This window comes from Aspergillus candidus (genome assembly GCF_002847045.1).
Source record: "Aspergillus candidus strain CBS 102.13 unplaced genomic scaffold BDW47scaffold_37, whole genome shotgun sequence".
NCBI lineage: Eukaryota > Fungi > Ascomycota > Eurotiomycetes > Eurotiales > Aspergillaceae > Aspergillus > Aspergillus candidus.
In genome coordinates this window covers 185,105-206,806 of record NW_020194042.1, presented here as the reverse complement: position 1 = coordinate 206,806, position 21,702 = coordinate 185,105, and the positions used below count along the sequence as shown (strand labels likewise).

The following is a 21,702-nucleotide window of genomic DNA, read 5'->3' as shown; positions in this document are numbered from 1 at the left end:
AGGAATCTTAGGTCTCTTTCGAAGATTTACGCTGTTGCAATAAAGACATATTAGATTAAAAGTCCCTTTAACACATCTGTCCCCGTTTAGCTGGTCAGTTTGAACCATATATATATATACTCCGCGTGCTATGACGTTTGCGTATAGAATCTACTATCTAGCTACATGAGAATATCTCAATCCATCTGAGAAAAACTCATATAGTCAAGGGAAAACGGGTTATAAACATCAAGTATCTCTTCAACATATTTTAACAGAATAATATCACAAATTCGAAAGTCTTATAAAAATAAGTACATTTGCCTGGATGGTACTCACCGCCCGGACCAAACTCCGAGCATGGCTATCTGGACCCCCTCCAACGTCAGCTAACTAGCCCACCTACTGCCGCGAGGAGCTTTCCCCCGCATCGCATCGCATCGCACCACCACATCGAACCCCGCCAGTTGAACTACGCAACAGACGTTACGAACGGACAAATCAAGCCCTACGCAAAAAGGAAAAGAGAAGAACAAAATGAAAGACAGCAAAGGATGGGACGGCAAGCTGCGCGTCGGCGACGGCCCCAAAGCGATCATCACCAACCCCGAAGCCCTGGAAGACCCCGATTACTCGGATGAGGATGCGCCGCCTGTGGAGGAGATAGAGGCTGATGAGGGTAGGTTGTTATTGTTTTCTCCTAGAATAGGATTGAATGGAGGGGAAGTGGGGTTTGAGGGTTTGTTCTGACGCGCGAAATTTTGGTAGACTTGTTGGTGGATGAGGATGTTGATACTGAGGTACGATCACTGGTCTCCTGGGTTTTGGCTCGCGGGCTGTATAGGGCTTCAAAAATGAGGCGTTTGAAAAACTTTGTGCTGATGAGAGCAGGAAATCGATTTGGTACATTTTCGCATTAGCTCCATTGCTGCGTTGCGGTTGGAGAGGTTTTCCAAGGTCAAGGTTAGTCTCTCTTTTCTTTGTTCTCTTTGAGTTGTACTCTCTTTACATGCACCCACTTCACTGGTTGGTCTATGTGCAGTTGGGCTGACTTTGCAAGCGTCTCTGTCTCCGACAAAATCAAATCCAACGGATCGCGTTCCCCACCAACGTCGCGCAGTCGCTCGTCGAACTCGACCTCTACGATAACCTCATCGGCCACGTCAAAGGCCTCGACGAATTCACAGATCTGAAGAGTCTCGATCTCAGTTTCAACAAGATCAAGCATATCAAGAACGTGTCGCACCTTACAAAGCTGACGGACCTGTACTTCGTGCAAAACAAGATCTCGACGATCGAGGGGCTGGAGGGGCTGACGGAGTTGAGGAATTTGGAGCTGGGCGCGAATCGCATTCGAGTATGCTGCTCGTCCCTGGTATAGAAGAGACTATGCTGACGGGTTAGGAAATCGAAAACCTCGACTCGCTTAAGTCCCTAGAAGAGCTGTGGCTGGGGAAGAATAAGATTACTGAACTCAAGGTACTCCCTTCCCTTCCCTTATCCCAGCCTAGTGCGCAAAGGAATACTAATCGAATAGAACCTGGACTCTCTACCAAACCTCCGCATCCTCTCCATCCAATCGAACCGGCTCACCAGTTTGCAAGGGCTCTCCAAACTGCCCAATTTGGAAGAACTATACGTCTCGCACAATGCCATCACCGACCTCAGCGGCCTGGACGCCAACTCCTCGCTGCGCGTCCTCGACATCTCCAACAACCAGATCTCCAAACTAGAGGGACTGTCGCACCTGACGCAGCTGGAGGAGCTGTGGGCGTCGAACTGCCAGCTGGCGAACTTCGACGAAGTGGAGCGCGAGCTGCGCGACAAGGAAAAGCTGGAGACGGTGTACTTCGAAGGAAACCCGTTACAGATGCGGGGACCGGCTGTCTACCGGAACAAGGTGCGGTTGGCTATACCGCATATCAAGCAGATTGACGCGAGTACGTTTCCCCATCCGGTTCTTGAACAAACATGAGCTAACCTGGGACTACTAGCCTATGTACGAGTTTAACCCGGCAAATTGGACCGAAAGAGAGAAAAAGGCAGGACTGGAATCAAGCATTTTACACGTAGGCATCTACATTAATGATATAATGACATATCTATACAATCAACAAGTAAGGGTATCAAACGTAACAGCATCAACAACAACAATACCAATAACCAAAACCACCCAATCTAACCACACACCAACCAACCCTACCCACCCCAAGGGAATAGACATCCTCTAGGAAGAAGCAGAACCATACTCCCCAACAGCCCGACCCGACCCGTCCCCAGAAGAGTCGAGACCCTCCCGATAAAGCTCCAGAAGGCTCGCCCCTCCCAACCTCTCCACCTCCCCCATAACAGCCCTCTTCACCCTCCCACTCTCCCCCTTCTTCCTCGGCCCCGGCTCATCCGCCAACGCCGCGAGCGGCACCCCCGTATTGCGCATTAGATCCACATGCTGCGGGCAGCGCTCCTCCACGCGAAAGGCCGTATGGAACGGGTTCCGACGCAGCGAGGACTCGTGGTTGTGTCGGGAGGGTTGGAGCGTGCATGTTAGGGTTGTTTGCTCTGGTTTTGCTTGTGGGGAGGAGACCGCGGGATTGGATGAGACGGGAGAAGAAGTATGAATGATGGGGACTTGGATCGGCGAGGCTTGGAGAGCGGTTTGTGCGGCGGTGGGGGAGTCGAAGATGGCGAGGGTTGTGCCTGTTTGCGTGGTGGTCTTGTTGGTGTTTGTTGTGTCGTACTTTTCACTCTCCATTAGATTGTGCCTTTGTATATTTTACACAGAGAGAAGAAGTTGGGAAGAAAGAGAGAGATACCTTTAAATTGCGAAAAGTAACCACTTCTCCGAATCGCTGCAGCGCGGCGAGGATGAGACGGCTTTCGGCGAGCGTGCGCGGAGACGGCGACGTGGTGATGTGGATTGATTGGGGGGCGAGACGGGTCATTCTCTTTCTTGGTTTGTTCTTTGGTTTTCTCTTTGACTTGTTGATGTTGTCTTGTTGACTTAAATGGGTGGATTGGAGAATTTGGATGGAGTGCGGAGGATTGGAGATGTCTTGGCGTTTCGCTATCGCAGATAGGGTCAGGTGACTTCGAGGTATATACTACACTAATATACATACAAACATACGATATAACTAGACAAAGTTTTATACTTACCTTATTCAATAATAATTATTGGGTATTTCAGGAACCTGCCTCGATCAAGGGTTTGTTGGGGGCCGGGTTGTTGTCTGACAAGATCGTGTGCGGGCACGCATCAGCCGAATAAAGTCGAGTCAATATGCTTAATGAGTTGGCGTGGATTATTGCCATTGTAGCACACAGTAAGTATCTCTCAATGACCGTTACACCAAACCGTTGATCAACGTTTGGTATAGGCCTTAACCTGACTGATATACCCCACAGTATCTTGATGTGGCTGCAATACATTAGCAGGTGGACGTCATTCTCTTCTTCGAAAGTAGCCTCCTGTCCGAGCAGACACAGGTAGCTCGGGTGGCTGGGTGTTACCTTCGCCACTCGACCTCCATAGTAACTGTGCCTGTTCACACCATCGAAAGTGGCCCAGAAAGCCGTCTTGCACATATACTTTGTCTCGAGCGTCGTACCCCCATTTTGTACCCCTGGTGCCGATGATTTCTTTCTCAATGGCAAGTTGGCACCCGGCACATGAAACTCCGTGCTCAACGCTGCCAGTTTCCTTGTCGTAATAGGGGAGTGCACATGATCCCATGAAGTTGAACTTCTGATCTCGGTCCGAGCTCCCTGGTTGGACTTGCGGAAGTGGGTGCGATTGCGGTCTGGAAGCCAAAGCAGCCTGATGAACAGAAATGATCGTAATGCGGGAATCCTGCACGGATTCATCCATCGAGTATAATCCAGGCAAGGACTTGAACGATCTCAGTTGACCCAATTCAGCTTTGGCCATGTGTAATTGCTTTCGGACCCAGGCAAGAGTCCGCACTTGTGTCTCCGGAGACTCCTGGAGGCATTTGAAACAGCATCGCGTCCAAGCTGGTATGGAAATAAACCCGCCAAATTCGCCCACAGAGAGTGCATTCCTTAGTAAAAAATGCCTTGTTAAGGTCGAGTAGAGTAATGTCAGTGGCAATTCGTGTTCTTAACAAGGCGCAGAAAAGACTCAGCCCATGAGAGACAACCCTATGATACTGCTTGAGGGAGTCTACCATCTGCCTTGATCTGAGATTGATCTGTCAAAATTTGAACAAAGAATACATGTCCAGAAGGTACAAGGTGCTAAACAGGAGCTCGAGGGGCAGCCGATCAAGGGAGCCAAGTCCAGCCTTTGAGATCCGCTGGAAGGGTGTTGATATTGACGGACGAATCTCATTGTGTTCCCGATGTGAGTACCAGATTACAGACAGATAGAAGTCTTTACGGTGATAGGGGGTGGTTCGAATAATGGTGTCAGCTTGTTCTTTGTCGAAGGGCAATTCGGTGGCAGAGCAATATCCGCGGGGCATGAGCGGAGCCATCCTCGAGATTTGGTGGTACGCTTTATGAAAGGTGGAGTTCGGCACGGACCGTGAGACTGTAGTGCCCCTTTTGAACGATCCGAGGAGGCTGATGTGTCGTATTGGGCGACGTGATCATGAACAACGCGACTGGATCATGAGATAAATGACTATGAATAATTGCACAGGGATTTCAATTTGCTAAACTTGAGAGGCAAAGCCAGCCCGATGTTAGCATGTACAGTAACCAGAAAGCATCTACTGACTCAAAGTGGAAGTCTCTCAAGTCTTGTCGGAGTTGGACCTCAGTAGTGGCAAGGATAAATAGAGAGGACAATCTAGAGGGGTTGGTGGGGGCGGCTCAATGGAATTCTACCCAGAGTGGGAAAGCTTGAGTCATCTTGTCCCATCTTGACGCGTATCACTTCGCCTTTTCTTTCCAACAACCCCTATCAGAAAGACCATCAGTATACCATTAACAGCATGTGCAACCTATCTCACTCGGTCTCTGAGGGTGAGAGCCCAAATTTATCAGAATGGATCCCTCAAGACAAAGTCTGTCAAGAGGCATTTGAACTGGCACGATCAGCCCTACCCCCAGCCGTCCTCAACCACAGTCTCCGTGTTTGGGTGTACGCTAAATGGCTTGCAGAACGGCTGCAAGAGAATAGATCAGAACTCTCTATCGATACGTCACTCTATAATCTCCTCTTCGTGGCCTGCATCCACCACGACCTCGGCTGCGCAGATCGCTATAACGGCCCTGAACGATTTGAGATTGAAGGCGCAGATGCCAGTGTCAAGTTTCTCAAACAGTTCAACCTCAGCCAGGAACAAATTCAGCTAGTCTGGCAGGCGATTGCCCTACACACGACTCCGGGGATCGCGGAGCGGCTTCATCCTTTTACTCGACTGGTTCGACTGGCCGTTCGGACAGACTTTCATTCTTGGGATGAAGTCGACGCGAAGTTCCAGGATGATTTAGAGAAGTCTCTTCCGAGATTAGAGATCGAAAAGGTCCTGGGCGATGCGGTTGCCAATCAAGCTATTGATCGTCCAAACAAAGCACCGCCGAATTCGTGGCCCGCGGCTTTGGTGCGCGCCAAATTAGAATGGCCAGACTGGGAGGGAGTGAATAAAGGTTTTTGATGTGTTGACCGTGGTATATGCAGGAGATTCAGTTTAGCAGTGTCTGCTTAATTTAATTTCATCTTCATTGGTTCATGATATGGTTCAACTCCAACTTCTTCATGGTGGGACTAGCCAATTTCTTGCGTTGATCATGTATATTGAGAATCCACAAATCTAGTTATCTAGTCGAACGGATTCAATGACGCATTTCAAATTCTTCGAACGAGTGCTCAATGGTTTCCACAGAATAGCCATTTAAAAGCGCGGCTCATCGCCAAAAGCAAATTCAGCGTCATCGTTCAAAAGCTCCCACTGATGTTGCCGCTGGAACCTGATCTGCACTATGGACTCCACTCCAATGGGCTTGTGGATCTTAAAGGATTCTTGAACCTTGAAGGATTCTTAGCCCGGACACAATCTTGCAAGGAAGTCTGCGATACTTGGTTAGACATGATAGTGAGACCTTTTGCAGTGCTAAGCCAAACTAGCTTCTACTTGTCTTACTAGAGAGAGCTTCACTCCTGTGGTAGCAGGCTGTGAAGTATAACATTGATCTACATATCGTGATGTGAGGTTCTAGCACAGGGGTTTGGTTGGAATTGCCAGTGTCCTAGTTGGTTCGCTAAGTATATTGACTAGGTATGTGTATGTATGTTAGGAGGCCTCCTAGTTGTTCTAAGGAAGCAGGATACTTATGCTTTTTACTCTCCCTACTTGTATCGTATGATATCTTGGGCCTGGATATCTTGCTTTTACGGAAGTTTCCACATCTCAGTATTATTATGTGTCTGGATTGTTTTGCTTAGATAGCTTTACCTAGAGGTTATAGATATTAGCTGAATACTGTAGATCTTTACTCGCGATATTGTTTCTTATAGAGATATAGATATCCTTGCTATAGGTAACATAACTTATAACGCTACATACGTGACTCAACATAGAACATCACTCCTGGACATGGGCCTCAGTTATAAACATATCACTTCATTAACATCAATACTGCACAGAAACTAGAAACAGCAATCCAAATTTTACAATCTTCTCAATCACAACCAAAGAAGCTACGTCTTCCTCTTCACACGAATGCTAAGCTCAGAGGGCGGCACAACATTTCCTCCAATCCATTTATTTTGCGGCCTCTGGGCAAGTGGCTGGACGTCGTAATTCAGCAGCATAAAGGCAAGAAGCATTTTGAGCTCATATACGACGAAAAACCGACCAGGACTATAGAGATTAGCCAATGTTTCGCTAGTACGAGCACTGTATTAACAGAAGAAACTTACCAAGCATGTCGTCCATGGGAAAATGACAGGAAGTCACCACTAGTCGTGCTCATTGATTCCGTCTTCTTCATCTTATCCAATGCGTCCCCAGCAGATGCGGATGCTTCTTCGCGCGCCCTGGAGAACCGAAACGCATCGTACTCATCCGGAGTAGAATAGATTTCCGGATCGTGGTGAATAGAGTGCATGTCAATACCGATATATGCCCCCTGAGGAGCGGTCCATTTCTCCACAGGGTTGGTGACACCCCCAATGGGCATGACTTTTCTCATCGCGTTTCGCGTCATGAAGTTGCTCACCCGCATGCTTTCCCGGATGGCGGAGTCGGCTCGCACGAGCGTAGCGAGGGAGGCTTTTGTCCAGACGCCGTTGCATTCTGCGTACGCATGTTCAATCTCTTCTTGCAGGCATTCCAGGACGCCCTTGGATGCGCTCGTACTGAGGATGTCAATGACGGCGTTGGTGATGGTGATTGTCGTGGTGTGGATCGCGGCGAAGTTGATGGGCATCAGGCGACGGGAGATCATGATGGGGTCCATCTCGATGCTGTTGTTCTCCGCTATGGCGAGATTGATATGCCAGGTGAGGTAGTCGCTGGGCTGCTCCCAGTCGTAAGTTGGATCGTTGCGCTTGCACTCCATGTGGCGTAGCCGCTCTTGGATGATGGGGATCGTGTATTTCGCTGTCCGCGAGTAGTGCCATTGGTTCCGCAGCGAAAGAAGGCGTCCTATGACCGGATGAAGGAATTTGGGAAGCACCCTCAAGATCGCACTGTTGATGACGATATCCGTTGTGTACTTCATCATATTGGCGAGATACTCTTTGTTCTGACACACGGGCGCCCCAACGAGCATGCGATTGGAGGCCCTACCCACAAAGGTCATCATGCTGTCCATAAGCGGAATTTCTTTCCAAGCTTCACCATCGGCTCCCCAGATATCCTCGAAGGTGCTAGCGAGCTCGTCCCAGACCTCGGGAATTACGGACTGGAGATTGCGCGTGAGGGACCGGTAAATGACGTGGTCTTGAAATGGATTTTCAAGAATGTGTTTGTCGAGGAAATTGTAATCGCCACCCAGGGATTCACTGTGGTATTCCGCTGCCGATAGCACATTGTCCGGCTGTTCGAGGAGCCATCGTAACGATGATTTTGGGACGAGAATTTCCGAAGGCCCGTCGCATGCGGGGAAGATGTAGCTCTTGCCTTTGCTGCTATACTATTGTTCCACGTTAGTATACGATCTGTCTTTTCTTTAGCTTTTGACCAAATAGTACCTTCCGATATCCCTCAGTCAGCAATTCTTTGGACTTGGAAATGCTTTTTATAGTTGCCCTCAGCGAGGAGAACGCCTTCGAATTATCTCGACCGATCCATGGTAGGTCATTGGGCAAGGACGACGAGGCAAAGAGGACTGTCCACAGTACGTAGATAGTCAGAGTGAGTATGAGTGGTTTAGCAACCTGGGGGTTACTGAGGGTATCCAGTATGGTCTCCATAGCGTCCGGCTTGGGAAAGAGAGAGGAGAAGAGTTGTTGGGAGGGGAAGGGAGGGGCCAATTCTGGGCATATATCGCGGTTGTGCTGATTGGGGCGAAGAAATTAGTTCCTGGCGTAGTACGTGCTTTTAGGTACTACTAGCCTTGAAATAAAGTAGTCGAATTTAGACTCTGCGCCAATGAGGTCTGAACGATGTTGCCCAAGCCGTCATTATCGTCCTGAAAATGGACCTGTAACTTCCAGCATTAGAAATGGCAACGCGTATGGATTCGGCTGCTTGTCAAGTATTTGTAACCCTGTTTATTGGTTAGTTGACCCACAGAGATCAGCACTGCAACACTTTATATGGGTTTGGTGTTGTTTGTCGATTGCCCCGACCCAACTCCGAATCGCTGTTGTAGGTGCGGTTCATCCATGCAGGCGATAATATATGCGAAACTTATGGCAGTCTTCTGGGCCAATAGAAGGAATTGATACACTTGTTAGTTTGATAGAAAAAATTATGATATTAAGAATTTTTGAGACTCCGTTTTTCTAAGACGAATTTCCAATGATATGGAAACTAATAGTGCCGTGTTAGTATCTGTTAGCTTGTCTTATCTTGATCATTCGACCACAATCACCAATTGGCGAGTGGTAGAAATTTTGATATCTGGCACTTGTTCCCATTGCTCTACTCAGTCATTCCTATCAATAGCCTGTTTTCCGTATCGCAGGGCCCAACTCTCGCATAGTGAGAATGTTTGTCTCTATGAGATGGCGACATAGAATTGGGATTTGATGAAAGACTTGGAATACTGGAAATAGATAGCAACTCTGTGACCTTGGTACTGCTAACTATAGCAAGACCTAATTTGAAGTTAGATGCCAGATGTCAACCTTCGAAAGGGCATTGCATATCACAAAAGCTAGTGCAGCTATGGATGAAATTGCGTATCCAATTCATCATCCTGCTTATGACGATTGTCGAAAGTTTTGCAAACCAACCCCATGACTTTGAGACTCCAATATAGCTTCTCTGAACGCTCTCCCCACCCTTCCATCAGTCTGCTCTATATCCGTCTCTCATAAACACGGTAATCTCTCAAACCCCTAGAACGATGTTCTCAATACAATATACCCAATTAAGAACGGTGCTAGCCATATACCCACCCCAGGAGGGGGGGAGGGGGGAATGGACAGAGGCCGCCTGCTCACGCACTCAGACACTGAGCATGTTGGTCAAGTCGGCGTCAAGGATTTGCAGGTCGTTAATGGTCACGGGACTCAGAACGCAGGCCCCGCTGGTCAGATGTCTCTGCAGGATACTAACAAAAATCACCTCATGGGGACGTAGGGGGGACCAAGGCGCAGGCAAGACAACAAAACGACTAGTTGGACTAGGAGACCAGGCGATCTCTCTGACTCGCTAAAAATCGAAGTCTCCCAAATTGTTCGTCCAAAGCTCTATACTTCATTTATAGCTGCTTCGTCTACTCCTTCAATGGAAAGCGAAAGCAGCCCACCAGTAGGGCACATGTAATTTCCTTCAGATTGAGTGTGTAGCCTTATTTTCTTCTTCCTACTGAGAGGCAGGCAGGCTCACAGTGAGACAGGCAGGCGCAAAGGCTCCCGCAGTTTGTAAAAAGCATCTTGATGCTTGTCGATGTCTACGAGCGATCCTTCCGGGGGTCGATTAATGAAATTGTATATATACTACCTCGGTGGCTAGACACGCTTCATAACTTCCACATATAATTTGGAAGTAAGCATTCTATTTTCTGTTAGTATATCATAGCCATATTGCCGACATATGTCAAGTAGAGGTGTGGAATACACTGACCAGATTTTTTATCAAATTTCATAAGGCAAAGGGGAAAAAAAGCAACAAAAGACAACCGCGACGCGGCTTCGGCAGCCTAGGCGAGAGTCTAAGTAGCCCTGGACGTATGCTCAGGGTTCACCCATACCACATTTTGCTGGCCTACATCACCAAAATAGAGGTGCCATGTACCCGGTAGCAAGGGTGGTGAACATTCTGACAGAGATAGGACGTAGAATACCGGAGGAATGCTGTGGGAACGCCCACCGTTGCTCTCTCTCCACGTTGTACACCTTAGATAGGTCTTCTACCCCTAGACAAGGGGTTTGTGGAGTTCCAAAAGGAGGCAACCTTCTATGGAAGAGCCCTTTGGTTTTGCTGAGAATCTTGTTAATACATGACCATATGGTGGGAGGGGCAGTCTATACTCACGCAAGGTTTATATACATGTCTTCATCATTTATGAAGGTCCATGCAGCAGCAACGCAATGATCATCCGCATGTGACCAGGCTCTATGTCAGGAAAGATATAGATCCGTGAACGAATAGGTAACAAAGAGCATCGTCTTCGTGACAATCTGAGTAGGCTGATTAGATCACAAGATATATATAGCAGACATGCTGATATATTGCAAGATATACAGCCTGTAAAAGATACACTTGACTAGATCGTTGAAGGATTATGTAGATATATGTAGATATATACAGGAGAATGATTGGTGAGGGATGTGAATTGAAGGAGGAATCCCCCAGAAGGGTTTCTTTTGGAACCGTCTGCATTCACCGCGATAGCCTTCAATCAACCTCATAATGAGGCATTCTTTATATTCACTGGGCATTGTGTTGGTTGTGTTTCAGTGTAGTCACTTGAAGAGATGATAGAACAGTCTGTACGTCTCAGCTACTGTTCACCATTGACGTCTAAGAATATCTGAAACATTGAACAATGAGTACATCTAGAAACTCTAATTTGAACGCTAATTTCTACATCAACCCATGAAAACTATCTTCCCACAGAAATAGATAAACCTATACAACCAACTCGGTAAATTTTTCCACGAAGCCCAATTGCAAGATCATCTCCACGAATCAAGGAACAGAAAAGTCTCAATCCAACACGGAGCGATAGGACGGACCCTTGCCCGGAGTCTGCGGCAGCCAGACCTAGTAGAGTTCCCCGGTGTACATTCCGTAACCAAAGATGCTAAAAGATCAATTACATCATAGATGTCTGGTTGATGGAACCGATATGGGTCTATTTACCCGTTTAGCCGGGAGTCGCATACAGCCGGCGGGCGCATTCCCTTTAGCCTCAAGCAAGTGCCGGCGATACGGACGACCGGCAATTTACGTAGTTGGTGGAATTAATTATCTTCCTTTTCTTTTCTTTTCAAATTTTTCTCTTCTTCTTTCTTACTCGTGAACTTTCAATCTTGTGAACATACAACACAGAAATACTCAAAACTCAACAGACAAGATGACGGCTACGATCAAATTGAACAGCGGCTTTGAGATGCCCGCCGTGGGCTTCGGTCTGTGGAAAGTCGATAACAACACCTGTGCCGACACGGTCTACAATGCTATCAAGGCGGGTTACCGTCTGTTTGACGGCGCGTGCGGTAAGTCTCAAAGCACAATATTCCTAACACAGAAACCAAGGTGGGGGAAAAAAGAAAGAAAAAAAAAATTAACGAAGATCAAGACTACGGCAACGAAGTCGAATGCGGCCAGGGCGTGCAGCGCGCTATCGCCGACGGCCTCGTCAAGCGGTCCGAGCTCTTCATCGTCTCCAAGCTCTGGAACACCTTCCACGAAAGCCAGCACGTCGAGCCCATCTGCCGCAAGCAGCTCGCCGACTGGGGCGTCGACTACTTCGATCTCTACATCGTGCACTTCCCGGTCTCGCTGAAGTACGTCGACCCGGCCGAGCGGTACCCGCCCGGGTGGATGGCTTCGGACGGCAAGACGATCGAGCCGGCCAAGGCGACCATCCAGGAGACGTGGACGGCGATGGAGGCGCTCGTTGAGAAGGGGCTGGCGCGCAGCATCGGCGTGAGCAATTTCAGCGCGCAGCTGCTGATGGATCTGTTGCGGTATGCGCGCATCGTGCCCGCGACGCTGCAGATCGAGCATCACCCTTACCTGGTGCAGAGCCGTCTGGTTGAGTATGCGCAGCGCAATGGCATCGCCGTGACTGGGTACTCTTCGTTTGGGCCGTCTAGCTTTGTCGAGCTGGAGGTGAAGAATGCGGTGGATGCGACGATTCTGTTTGAGCATGAAACCGTGAAGAGCATTGCTGCGGCTAAGAAGCGCACGCCTGCGCAGGTTCTGCTGCGGTGGGCGACGCAGCGTGGAGTTGCTGTCATCCCCAAGAGCAGCAGCTCGACCCGGATGGCCGAGAACCTGGATGTCACTGGGTGGGATCTGGAGGCGAAGGAGGTTGAGGCGATCAGTGCTTTGGACCGGGGTCTGCGGTTTAACGACCCGCTAAACGTGAGTGATTCCGATCTCCAGTTTCGTTGGATGGTTGCTAACTGTAGTAGTATGGAATGTACGTTCCGATCTTCTAAAAACGTGGTGTGGAGACGTGAGAGCATGGACTCGTTGGTATTGCCGATATACCGAGGGGGGAAGTCATGCATACGGCCTTTCTGTCTATTATGATCAATAAAAATTTCTGAACGCATTTTCTTTTTCTTCTAGATAGACGGATACACCGTAAATGATATCCTGATTAGTAGAAAGTGGAGGATGATCACCAAGCAAGGGAGGCCCGCGGACCACAATAACGGCAGTACTGGGTCTAAGTGAGACACGGTGGAGTGAGCTGTTCATCGACAGGAGCGCACAGCCTGCAGGAACTTTTGTCAACTCATTACCACCAACATTTCGTCATAATACCTCAGTTGATGCTATATCGTGTAGGAAGCGTATTCGGTAATTACCAGAACTCCACCGCGAGGGCTGGGACGTTACTGTTGTGGCTGGCAGCCAAGCCCTCAGGGAGGCTGGTGCGACACGGGCACAGCCACAGCCACAACAGGATGGGTTAAATGGGATAGGATTGACGGAGGTTGCAGTGGTTCAGTAATCAACATCAATCAACTTGGTGATTAATCAATCTAAAATCTGTAGACCGGTTGGTTCACACGGTGATGGGTGGGGATCTCAGACTCCAGTGGTAATTGAGATGAGACGGACACCGTAGGGGTCTGGTGGAGTCTCATGCACTGGGCAATATAACCGTAGGCCGACGGATGCGATCTCATGGGTTAAAGACCCCGAACGACTAGGTGGTTTTCCGAGGTTGTACAGGACGTTAAGCAGAAGTACAGGTACTCTGTACCTTGCCTTTGAATGAATAGGAGACAAGCATGGATGAATAGGCCAGTTGGAAATCCCTGACCAAGAACACGGAGGCCTCCCGTACAGATGCTATAAATAGGGCGGTGATCAGAGAGGCGCCCAGAATGATGTGCGCGTCTTGCATCCTGTCGTCTCGCCGCCCTCTTGACGTATGAATGTTTGACCTGCGGGGGATCCCTGTATTAGAGCTTATGTTGAATAAGACATACGGAGACTATTAAATACAGTAAACTGTACTGTATAGCTCCAATTCTACAATACATACTGGATTTTCCTTGTCAGACCCAACCACACAAAGGAGAAGACACAAGAAAAGTGATGGGGACGCTAAGCTGGCTAGTGAGAGAAAACCACGGGCGAAGGAAGCCCTACAGATTTCGAGAACCGCCGGGCGGAACTCTGGGCCGTTTCACCACCGGCCAGACCCACTCAGGGGTTTAATCTCGATACATTCAAGGCTCCTCCGAGTTGGTAGTCGCCTTGCTATTCTATCAGAAGATTGGGAAAGACAGTAAATAAATAGGTAAAGTAATAAAAAATACTCAAACATATACCATATCTATCATAGAGCTCAATAGACTGAGAATGGATGGGCCTTTGTCTTTCATTAATATAGGCAACCAATAATGCGGATTGAATAAATTGGATCGGGATAATTATAGCATCAACCGTTAATTGTCACTCCTTTTTGCTGTGAGAATGGGAGCTCCAGACTAGATAGTGGATTCAATCGAGTCCATAGGAATTGTCATAATCATGGTCATTAGAATCATTCCCGCTAAACTATTCAGTTGATAGTCCATGGGGAAGAAAACCCGAGTAGTCCGTATTCCGTAGACCGAGTGATGAGTCCAGACTCCGGAGCTGACCCTGGATGAGCCTGGAATGGACCCAGCCCATTCCCGGTATCCTTCTGGGTATCCTTCTTGTTACGGTTATTTTTCCCCAGGCACCTGTATTTACTCTCCTCATTTAGGGTTGTTGTTGTTGTGATTGATTACTGTCCAAGTACTCCGTACACGGTACTTTCTTCGTCTTTTCTTCTGTTCCTCCACGATCCTCACTCGTTCTATCCGGTCGTTCTCTCCTCTCTTTTGTTTTCTCACCTATACGTTCTGTCTTTCTTCCATTCCCTCCTTTCAGTCACTCAGTCGTGACGCTCACTCAGCTTCAATGCTCGGACGGAATCCTCTCAGCTGCCACTAAGACCGCCGTCTCCCCGCCCACAACACACGACGTTTCACCGGGGGCTTGGCGCCTCCCCCAGCGATCGCTTTTGGAGCATCAAAGCAACTTCACTCTTTTTTTTTTTGCTGTGCATTACACACTTCTCTCTTTTGCAGTCCTGAATCTTTTTGTTCTCCTCCCTCCCTTCGTCGCTCGTTTTTCGATCCCCCCCCCCCACTAGACCACAGAGATCGTCAGCTGTCCGGGTCACACGAAAATTTTCTCTATCAGAGATCAGACCCCTGACGTTCTAACCAGTCGGGAACTACAACAAGACACCCATCCGGCTGCAGCCAACTTCGTTTGTCACCTGAGGGTCGCCCCCTCGTCCACATCTACCATACTGTGTTGAGCCGCCATCCGGTGGTCCAACCGTCATATTGTATCCAGAGACTGAACCTCCGGCGGACTCGAGCTCCGTGACGGAGCATTTCGTCAACATTTATTCCAGCAATTCACGGGCGTCCCTCCTCGGAGGATCATTTGATCCTTCGTTCCGAGGGCCGGGCGGTTTTCGCGCGCGAGAAGGCTACACCAATGTTCCCCCCCATCCGCCCCAACGCAAAATGTACCGGCCCAACTCGCTCTGGACGTGGTCGTTCGCCATCGTCACCTTGATTCAGACCATCATCACCTTGGGATTAGAATGGTTCGTATTCGATGATGCCCTTCTTTCCCCGCCTTTCCGGCCCGTACCCGCCCGCTGACCACGTGCAGTTATGTGTTTGCGAATTTCCAGCTCCAGTTGAAACCGAAAGCCGAAGACGTGACCGCCTCCAAAACCATCCCCACCTTCCTCGCTCTATACAGTTTCGGGTTCATCTACGAGCTCGTCCTGGTGTACGATGCGCTGCGCCTCAAAAATACCATTCAGGTGATCGGGCTATGTCTGTGCAATGTCGGGCTCTTGATCTACGGGGCGGTGCAGGTACAGCAGATCAAAGAAGCCGTGGGGGTGTTGACCGTCAACAAAGCGATCGATGAGCATGTCTGGGCCGAAACCGAACCGTTTTTGATCATCATCCCGTGCGTGGTGGCCATGGGGACGTTGCTGATGATGATTGTCGCCTGGAAATTGTACGATGAATTTGCGTGGTCCATTTACAAGCACATCAGCGCGGACCTGCGCATGAAACGTCGATATCTCACTTACCAGGTTGGTTGGTCTTGCGCCTGCTGTGGAAAACTGGAAACTGACCGATTGCTAGATTTACATTGCTCTGCTTAAGTTTGATTTTTTCTTCTTCCTCGGATTTACGGTCCAGTTTGTGGTGATCGTCACCAACCGGGCGGATATCGAGTTCGGTCTCACTCTGGCGGCGGTCCCGGTGACCATCCTCATCCTAGTGTCTGCGGCGTTCTTCGTCCGGCGCGAAAGCTCCGTAGGGATGATTATTATTATCGTATGTTTCACGATGACCTCATCGCGTCCCGTCCTAACAATTCTCTAGCTCCTGTACTTCGCCGCCATGGCCTACTTCCTCTTCAAACTGGTCCGCATGTACGCCCCGACAACCTTCCTCGAGTACCTGCCCGCCCGGCGGTCTCTGACCTTCTTCGCCATCATCACCTTGGTCTTGATCGTCTTGACCATCGTCAACGCCTGCATGTGCATGCACAATTTCCACAAGGGCTTGAAGCCGCACATCAACCGGAAGAAGGGCGGTAAAGAGACTGAAAAGACCACCGAGTTGTCCAACGTCGCTGGCGGCCAGGTGCCTGCTCGGATGATGATCGATTGAGCGAGTCATTCTGCTTTTGATGCGTGATCAGCGCGGATTGTATATGCCGCACATGCGCACATATGACCTGTCAGAGGGTTTTGGATATTCAATTTGGAGCGTGTTTCCCTGCATATGATACCTTGATCGCGTTGATTTAACGATTTTCCTTCCCCCATTTTTTATTTTTTATTTTCAGGCCTTTTTTTCGCGATTTTTCTTCGGATTCCGTCCTTGCCTATCTGCAATTTATCCTCCCTCAATGGCACCAGTTCTGTGCGATTGATCACCATCTGTCCTTAGCCTCATGTCGCATATTACGATTGTGCATCTTCGATTTTTGTACTGTATTTACAATAATTAAATAGATTAAACAAGATCAAACATTAACGGATTGACCGTATAGAGAGGCAGCGTATCTAGAGTTGAGAGGAAAACATAGTGCCAGAATCGTTGATTAAAGTGTTCATTAACCATGGATTTCTCGATACTACGCAGTGTGTATTAATAGCGTATTGCGGCAATAGAATACATATTTAGAAGGCCATGGTTGGTGGTCATGGCTAGGGTGTAACAGTACAATACCACACCTGACTAAGGGTAACAGCGAGCGTGGCCTCTTCGCCTCGTCACTCCATCTCCATCAATTCGCCCGTCGACTCCTCTCCTTCAATCCAGCTGCCTCCGTGTCTTCTCTCCTAGTCCCTTTCCTTTCAATTGCTCATTTGCATCTCTTCAGTTGTACTTTATACCTTTTAATTACTTCTCCTTGACATCTCTATCTGCTTTCTCTCCCCTCGATCTCAAAATGGTGAGTGTCATTCAATCGCTGATCGCCCGCAAAACGAATCCCATCCATCTGTCCTAGCCAGAGAACACCCATCACGATCATCGAGAATTACATTCAATTCCCCAGTCTCTGCAACACAATAACTAACACAATTGCACACCTCCAGGCCTCTCCCCGCGCAGCCTCCCCTCTCACCTCCGGCGCCGAATCCGGCCCCGACAACAAGGCTCCTGGCTCCGGCGCCGCCGCCGCCTCGGGCTCCAGCGTCAACCGTCCCTCCTCTCCCACTCCCCCGGGTGGTCCTCGCGCTGCGCTGCGCCGTCGCGCGGCCGCCGATCACAAGGAGACCCTGCGCAATGCCAGACCTAGCTCGACGCGCTCGGCTGGCGCTGGTGGCTCCTCCGGTACGATGCTGAAGCTCTACACTGATGAGAGCCCCGGTCTGCGTGTTGATCCCGTCGTCGTGCTGGTTTTGAGTCTCGGATTTATCTTCTCGGTTGTTGGGTTGCATGGTATGTCTGAAATCGATTCGATTGGGTGTGGGGACGGATGAATGTTGTGCTAATTTCGATTCTTCTTCCTGGTAGTTATCGCGAAGATTACCCGCAAGTTCTCTGCGTGAGCTTGAATTGCACGCTCATTTCTACGGTGTCGTGTCTATGCACTAGTCGAGCGGGCGATGTCGAGTGAGCAGCGCGGTGTCTCAAACCGTGACCTTGCTCCTGACATGGTGTGGCTACGAGTTGCTACAGCGATGACATCGGTGGAAACGTGTCTACAACCTTAATCCTCATACTCATACCTTCAATCGCATATACCCCCTTGATGTCTCCTTCCCCGCCTCCGCCTCACCCCGGTGCCATATCCATATCGCGGGGCAGGGACCGTTCCTCTTGAAATCGTTCTGTTTTATTGTCTGCAAGTTTGGCGTTGAAAACCTGTCTGCTGAACAGGTGGGAAGATTTGAGTTCGCTCGGATCGTGTGGCCGGTGATTTGCCGGCCGTGGGGATGTCGTGCTGGGGAGCATGGACGGACTGGAATGGAATGGATTGGCTATGTATAATACCAGTGCTTGCAATGGATGTTTATCATGTCTGTTCCATTTGCTTTTGGACTTCTGAAGCTGCCGTAGTTTACTATAATTATCATTGTATATCCATACTGTCTGATGGCCCTTGTCAAGCCAGGGAGCTGGCATCCATCGATGACACTATTCTGTTTCGAAGTGAATCTGCCTTGATGCCTTAGCAAGTGCGCGGACCCAACCATCATGAACGGGGAACACTCGAGCTTCCACCTCACTCATTAATGTCCTCAATCCTAATCCCATCAGAATGGAACTCGAAATGATGGACGATGTTTCAATTGATGCTGCAATACACTTCTCAACCACTAACCGATGTATTAGTACAGCGTTCCCCCGATTCTATACACCGCGGAGATTCCAACAATCCATTAGTCGCGGCTTCACCTAACAGCGAAAGATGTTTATCAAGATCAACCACACTTCCATTATCTCATCAGAGCCCGGGCAATGTCCGAGATGGTGGCTTTCCAAAGGGCTGTTGAACCTGGGCCATTGGCCTATCTGATTGATATCGCGGTAGTGACCGAGTCCGATCCTTATCAACCTCAGGCTAGTGAGGCCAATCATCGGCGATCGACTTCAGATAAGACTGTCTGCGAAATCAGACCGGCCAATAGCACTTTCGATGGGATATTGATAAGGATTGAACTCTATTTGGGTCGTTTTGCTTTTGTAATGGGTTCTCGAGGAGGTTTTGGTTGTGTCGTTGCTAGGTACGATCTAGGTTTGGCTGCTAGGCGCATTATCCTTATCATTGACGTCTTTCTCTAATCGGGGATTCGTTCATTGCTGATGCTCGTGCTACTGGACTTTCCGACTCAATTAGGATGGAGCTTCTCAATATGCTGGTTTAAATGGCGTCTGTGGAGATAAATAAAAAGAAAGATGGGCCCCTTGTCTGTTTTATACTCCTGTGGTCATAGGCTTTGAACTGTCGCCGATGATTGCAGCTTGGTCATTATTCCACGAGCAATAGCAGACCGGCATACTAGTCTGGTTTATTGATTCGATCTATTCGTGACTTGTCTGGGATACCTGTTTGTGGTGTTGCAACAAGAACGCCATTGACCAACTAATATACAGTCGGCGACATGGCCGAAGACGTGGCTAGATTTGTTGCCCCTCTCTCACAGGGCTTTGGCTATGGTATAATTATCGGACTCGGCTTTGCTTTTGCTCTGTTGATGGTCTTTATTACCTGGGCTTTGAAGAGGTAAACTTGATCCTGTCAAGCTACCACCCTCTTACCCTGCTAATGACATGGCAGATACCAGTATGAAGTGCAAACCTCGGAAATGTTCTCGACCGCTGGACGATCCGTCAAATCTGGCCTGGTTGCCGCTGCAGTCGTTAGCAGTTGGACATGGGCCGCCACACTTCTCCAGTCTTCTGCCGTGGCATATCAATACGGAGTCTCGGGGCCGTTCTTCTACGCATCAGGTACACACGGGACCATATACGGCACACTCGGTGAGGAAGCAGTTACTGATTATGACAGGCGCCGTTGTGCAGATCATCCTATTCGCAACCCTCGCGATCGAGCTTAAACGACGAGCCCCGAACGCGCACACCTTCCTAGAAGTCATCCGCGCACGCTATGGCACCACTGTACACTGCGTCTTCATCGTGTTTTGCCTAATGACCAACACTCTTGTCACCGCTATGCTCCTTACAGGCGGCTCTGCTGTCTTGACGTCTTTGACAGGCGTTCACACCGCCGCCGCCTGCTTCCTCCTTCCTATCGGTGTTGTGCTATATACGCTGTTTGGTGGGATCAAGGCGACGTTTATCACGGACTACTTGCACACTGTCGTTATTATTGTTGTTATCTTTATATTTGCGTTCTCGGCATACGCAACGAACGACACATTGGGGTCTCCAGGGGCTGTCTATGATGCGCTTGTGGCGGCTTCCACGCGGCATCCGGTGGAGGGAAATGCCCAGGGGAGTTATCTGACTATGCGATCCAAGGAAGGTGGTATCTTCTGGGTGATTAATCTTGTGGGAAATTTTGGGTACGTATTGACTCCATGCTTGAGGGGTCACCACTAATCCTGGCGAACAGAACGGTGTTTCTGGACAATGGGTACTACAACAAAGGTATGTCACTATCTGCGGCAAATACGACGGTTGAATCTAACATTGTCAGCCATCGCCGCCAGCCCCGTCCACGCCTTCCCAGGATACGTAATCGGTGGTCTATGCTGGTTCGCCATCCCCTGGCTCTGCGCCACCACCATGGGCATATCAGCCCTCACGTTGGAGGGATCCCAACGACTCAGCTCAGACGACGTCACAGCGGGTCTCGTCTTGCCGTTTGCTGCGGTCAAGCTGCTAGGATACAGCGGAGCAGTCTGCACGACACTGATGATTTTCATGGCCGTGACATCTGCATTCTCGGCCCAGCTAATCGCTGTATCCTCGATCCTTACCTACGACATTTACCAAGCCTACATCAACCCCGATGCTAAAGGTAAAACGCTCGTTTGGGTCTCGCACATGTCGTGTATTTTCTGGGCTGTTGTAATGGCCGGGTTCGCCACAGGACTCTACTATGCGGGTATTGGCATGGGGTATCTGTATCTGCTCATGGGCGTGATTATCTCGTCTGCCGTGTTTCCTGGCGCGATGACCCTGGTATGGAAGGGACAGAATTGGATCGCCGCGGCGGCCTCGCCGGTGCTAGGCCTTGCAGTGTCACTGATCGCATGGCTTGTGACGGCGAAGACCGAATCAGGTGTATTGACAGTGGCTACTACTGGAGCGAAGTATCCTTTTCCCCTCCTACTCTCCACCTTTTAAACGAACAACACTAACAACAATCCCATCAGCTACCCAATGCTCGCCGGCAACGTCGCCGCTCTCCTTAGCCCAATCGTCTTCTCCCCAGTCCTAACCTACCTCTTCGGCGCCCAGAACTACAACTACGCCTCAATGCGCGCCATCCGCAAAGTCGACGACAGCGATGTCGCAGCCGCAGCCCACATCGACATCGAGCTGATCCCCGGCGAGGCCGCATCCCCAACATCATCCCCCAACGAATCCAAGCAAGAGCAACGCAAAATGAACCAAGCAGCCACGTACTCGCGCGCTCTGACCATCGCCATGGTGCTGTGCTTCCTGCTGCTGTGGCCGATTCCCATGTACGGGTCGAGTTATGTTTTCAGCAAGAAGTTCTTTACGGGGTGGGTTGTTGTGGGCTTGATTTGGTTGTTTGGGACGACTTGCGGGGTGGTGGTTTTTCCGCTTTGGGAGGGGAGGGTGAGTATTGTGCGGACGGCTAGGTTGATGTGGTTGGATGTGGTGGGGAGGGGGAGGGGGAAGGGGAGGAGTGTGCTGGAGGG

General features: G+C 49.5%; 9 protein-coding genes across 9 annotated transcripts; 6 read left to right on the top strand and 3 right to left on the bottom strand.

Annotated features, from left to right (window-relative positions):
• Window positions 1-386: 386 nt before the first annotated feature.
• On the top strand, window positions 387-2,058 carry BDW47DRAFT_109056 (putative protein phosphatase PP1 regulatory subunit Sds22). The gene is made up of 7 exons (XM_024813372.1): window positions 387-658; window positions 748-779; window positions 871-942; window positions 1,040-1,336; window positions 1,384-1,458; window positions 1,517-1,919; window positions 1,974-2,058. Exons 1-7 carry the CDS (start codon window positions 517-519, stop codon window positions 1,988-1,990), a joined length of 1,038 nt encoding a protein of 345 aa, XP_024670278.1. The 5' UTR covers window positions 387-516; the 3' UTR covers window positions 1,991-2,058.
• A 148-nt stretch (window positions 2,059-2,206) lies between these two features.
• Window positions 2,207-2,921, bottom strand: BDW47DRAFT_127423 (uncharacterized protein; the record flags this gene model as incomplete). Its single annotated transcript, XM_024816714.1, has 2 exons — window positions 2,207-2,716; window positions 2,793-2,921. The coding sequence occupies 2 exons, from the start codon at window positions 2,919-2,921 to the stop codon at window positions 2,207-2,209; spliced, it is 639 nt and encodes a 212-aa protein (XP_024670277.1).
• Window positions 2,922-3,327: 406 nt separating this feature from the next.
• On the bottom strand, window positions 3,328-4,050 carry BDW47DRAFT_52522 (uncharacterized protein). Its single transcript, XM_024819233.1, has 2 exons — window positions 3,490-4,050; window positions 3,328-3,397 (listed from the first exon to the last, which is right to left on the bottom strand). Exons 1-2 carry the CDS (start codon window positions 3,905-3,907, stop codon window positions 3,360-3,362), a joined length of 456 nt encoding a protein of 151 aa, XP_024670276.1. The 5' UTR covers window positions 3,908-4,050; the 3' UTR covers window positions 3,328-3,359.
• An 823-nt stretch (window positions 4,051-4,873) lies between these two features.
• Window positions 4,874-5,814, top strand: BDW47DRAFT_109051 (uncharacterized protein). Its single transcript, XM_024813371.1, has one exon. The coding sequence runs from the start codon at window positions 4,938-4,940 to the stop codon at window positions 5,601-5,603; it is 666 nt and encodes a 221-aa protein (XP_024670275.1). The 5' UTR covers window positions 4,874-4,937; the 3' UTR covers window positions 5,604-5,814.
• Window positions 5,815-6,542: 728 nt separating this feature from the next.
• Window positions 6,543-8,606, bottom strand: BDW47DRAFT_52509 (cytochrome P450). Its single transcript, XM_024819232.1, has 4 exons — window positions 8,508-8,606; window positions 8,144-8,449; window positions 6,869-8,085; window positions 6,543-6,809 (listed from the first exon to the last, which is right to left on the bottom strand). Exons 2-4 carry the CDS (start codon window positions 8,363-8,365, stop codon window positions 6,647-6,649), a joined length of 1,602 nt encoding a protein of 533 aa, XP_024670274.1. The 5' UTR covers window positions 8,366-8,449; window positions 8,508-8,606; the 3' UTR covers window positions 6,543-6,646.
• A 2,960-nt stretch (window positions 8,607-11,566) lies between these two features.
• Window positions 11,567-12,783, top strand: BDW47DRAFT_52497 (aldo/keto reductase). Its single transcript, XM_024819231.1, has 3 exons — window positions 11,567-11,785; window positions 11,869-12,659; window positions 12,710-12,783. Exons 1-3 carry the CDS (start codon window positions 11,644-11,646, stop codon window positions 12,734-12,736), a joined length of 960 nt encoding a protein of 319 aa, XP_024670273.1. The 5' UTR covers window positions 11,567-11,643; the 3' UTR covers window positions 12,737-12,783.
• Window positions 12,784-15,133: 2,350 nt separating this feature from the next.
• Window positions 15,134-16,891, top strand: BDW47DRAFT_52486 (uncharacterized protein). The gene is made up of 4 exons (XM_024819230.1): window positions 15,134-15,408; window positions 15,477-15,915; window positions 15,968-16,162; window positions 16,211-16,891. Exons 1-4 carry the CDS (start codon window positions 15,326-15,328, stop codon window positions 16,499-16,501), a joined length of 1,008 nt encoding a protein of 335 aa, XP_024670272.1. The 5' UTR covers window positions 15,134-15,325; the 3' UTR covers window positions 16,502-16,891.
• Window positions 16,892-17,147: 256 nt separating this feature from the next.
• Window positions 17,148-18,005, top strand: BDW47DRAFT_52481 (SEC61-beta family protein). Its single transcript, XM_024819229.1, has 3 exons — window positions 17,148-17,291; window positions 17,437-17,782; window positions 17,858-18,005. Exons 1-3 carry the CDS (start codon window positions 17,289-17,291, stop codon window positions 17,890-17,892), a joined length of 384 nt encoding a protein of 127 aa, XP_024670271.1. The 5' UTR covers window positions 17,148-17,288; the 3' UTR covers window positions 17,893-18,005.
• Window positions 18,006-19,162: 1,157 nt separating this feature from the next.
• On the top strand, window positions 19,163-21,662 carry BDW47DRAFT_109042 (sodium:solute symporter family protein). Its single transcript, XM_024813370.1, has 5 exons — window positions 19,163-19,571; window positions 19,626-19,798; window positions 19,857-20,373; window positions 20,424-20,458; window positions 20,508-21,662. The coding sequence occupies exons 1-5, from the start codon at window positions 19,450-19,452 to the stop codon at window positions 21,158-21,160; spliced, it is 1,500 nt and encodes a 499-aa protein (XP_024670270.1). The 5' UTR covers window positions 19,163-19,449; the 3' UTR covers window positions 21,161-21,662.
• The last annotated feature ends 40 nt before the right edge of the window (window positions 21,663-21,702 follow it).

Coding starts and splice junctions, on each gene's coding strand:
- BDW47DRAFT_109056 (XM_024813372.1), top strand. CDS start 517: ATGAAAGACAGCAAAGGATGGGACGGCAAGCTGCGCGTCGGCGACGGC. Junction 1,337..1,383: donor TGGGCGCGAATCGCATTCGA/GTATGCTGCTCG, acceptor CTGACGGGTTAG/GAAATCGAAAACCTCGACTC. Junction 1,459..1,516: donor ATAAGATTACTGAACTCAAG/GTACTCCCTTCC, acceptor CTAATCGAATAG/AACCTGGACTCTCTACCAAA.
- BDW47DRAFT_52522 (XM_024819233.1), bottom strand. CDS start 3,907: ATGGCCAAAGCTGAATTGGGTCAACTGAGATCGTTCAAGTCCTTGCCT. Junction 3,398..3,489: donor ATGGAGGTCGAGTGGCGAAG/GTAACACCCAGC, acceptor AATGTATTGCAG/CCACATCAAGATACTGTGGG.
- BDW47DRAFT_109051 (XM_024813371.1), top strand. CDS start 4,938: ATGTGCAACCTATCTCACTCGGTCTCTGAGGGTGAGAGCCCAAATTTA.
- BDW47DRAFT_52509 (XM_024819232.1), bottom strand. CDS start 8,365: ATGGAGACCATACTGGATACCCTCAGTAACCCCCAGGTTGCTAAACCA. Junction 8,086..8,143: donor TGACTGAGGGATATCGGAAG/GTACTATTTGGT, acceptor GTGGAACAATAG/TATAGCAGCAAAGGCAAGAG. Junction 6,810..6,868: donor TCCCATGGACGACATGCTTG/GTAAGTTTCTTC, acceptor TAATCTCTATAG/TCCTGGTCGGTTTTTCGTCG.
- BDW47DRAFT_52497 (XM_024819231.1), top strand. CDS start 11,644: ATGACGGCTACGATCAAATTGAACAGCGGCTTTGAGATGCCCGCCGTG. Junction 11,786..11,868: donor TCTGTTTGACGGCGCGTGCG/GTAAGTCTCAAA, acceptor ACGAAGATCAAG/ACTACGGCAACGAAGTCGAA. Junction 12,660..12,709: donor GGTTTAACGACCCGCTAAAC/GTGAGTGATTCC, acceptor TAACTGTAGTAG/TATGGAATGTACGTTCCGAT.
- BDW47DRAFT_52486 (XM_024819230.1), top strand. CDS start 15,326: ATGTACCGGCCCAACTCGCTCTGGACGTGGTCGTTCGCCATCGTCACC. Junction 15,916..15,967: donor GTCGATATCTCACTTACCAG/GTTGGTTGGTCT, acceptor ACCGATTGCTAG/ATTTACATTGCTCTGCTTAA. Junction 16,163..16,210: donor TAGGGATGATTATTATTATC/GTATGTTTCACG, acceptor ACAATTCTCTAG/CTCCTGTACTTCGCCGCCAT.
- BDW47DRAFT_52481 (XM_024819229.1), top strand. Junction 17,783..17,857: donor CTCGGTTGTTGGGTTGCATG/GTATGTCTGAAA, acceptor TCTTCCTGGTAG/TTATCGCGAAGATTACCCGC.
- BDW47DRAFT_109042 (XM_024813370.1), top strand. CDS start 19,450: ATGGCCGAAGACGTGGCTAGATTTGTTGCCCCTCTCTCACAGGGCTTT. Junction 19,572..19,625: donor ATTACCTGGGCTTTGAAGAG/GTAAACTTGATC, acceptor ATGACATGGCAG/ATACCAGTATGAAGTGCAAA. Junction 20,459..20,507: donor CAATGGGTACTACAACAAAG/GTATGTCACTAT, acceptor TAACATTGTCAG/CCATCGCCGCCAGCCCCGTC.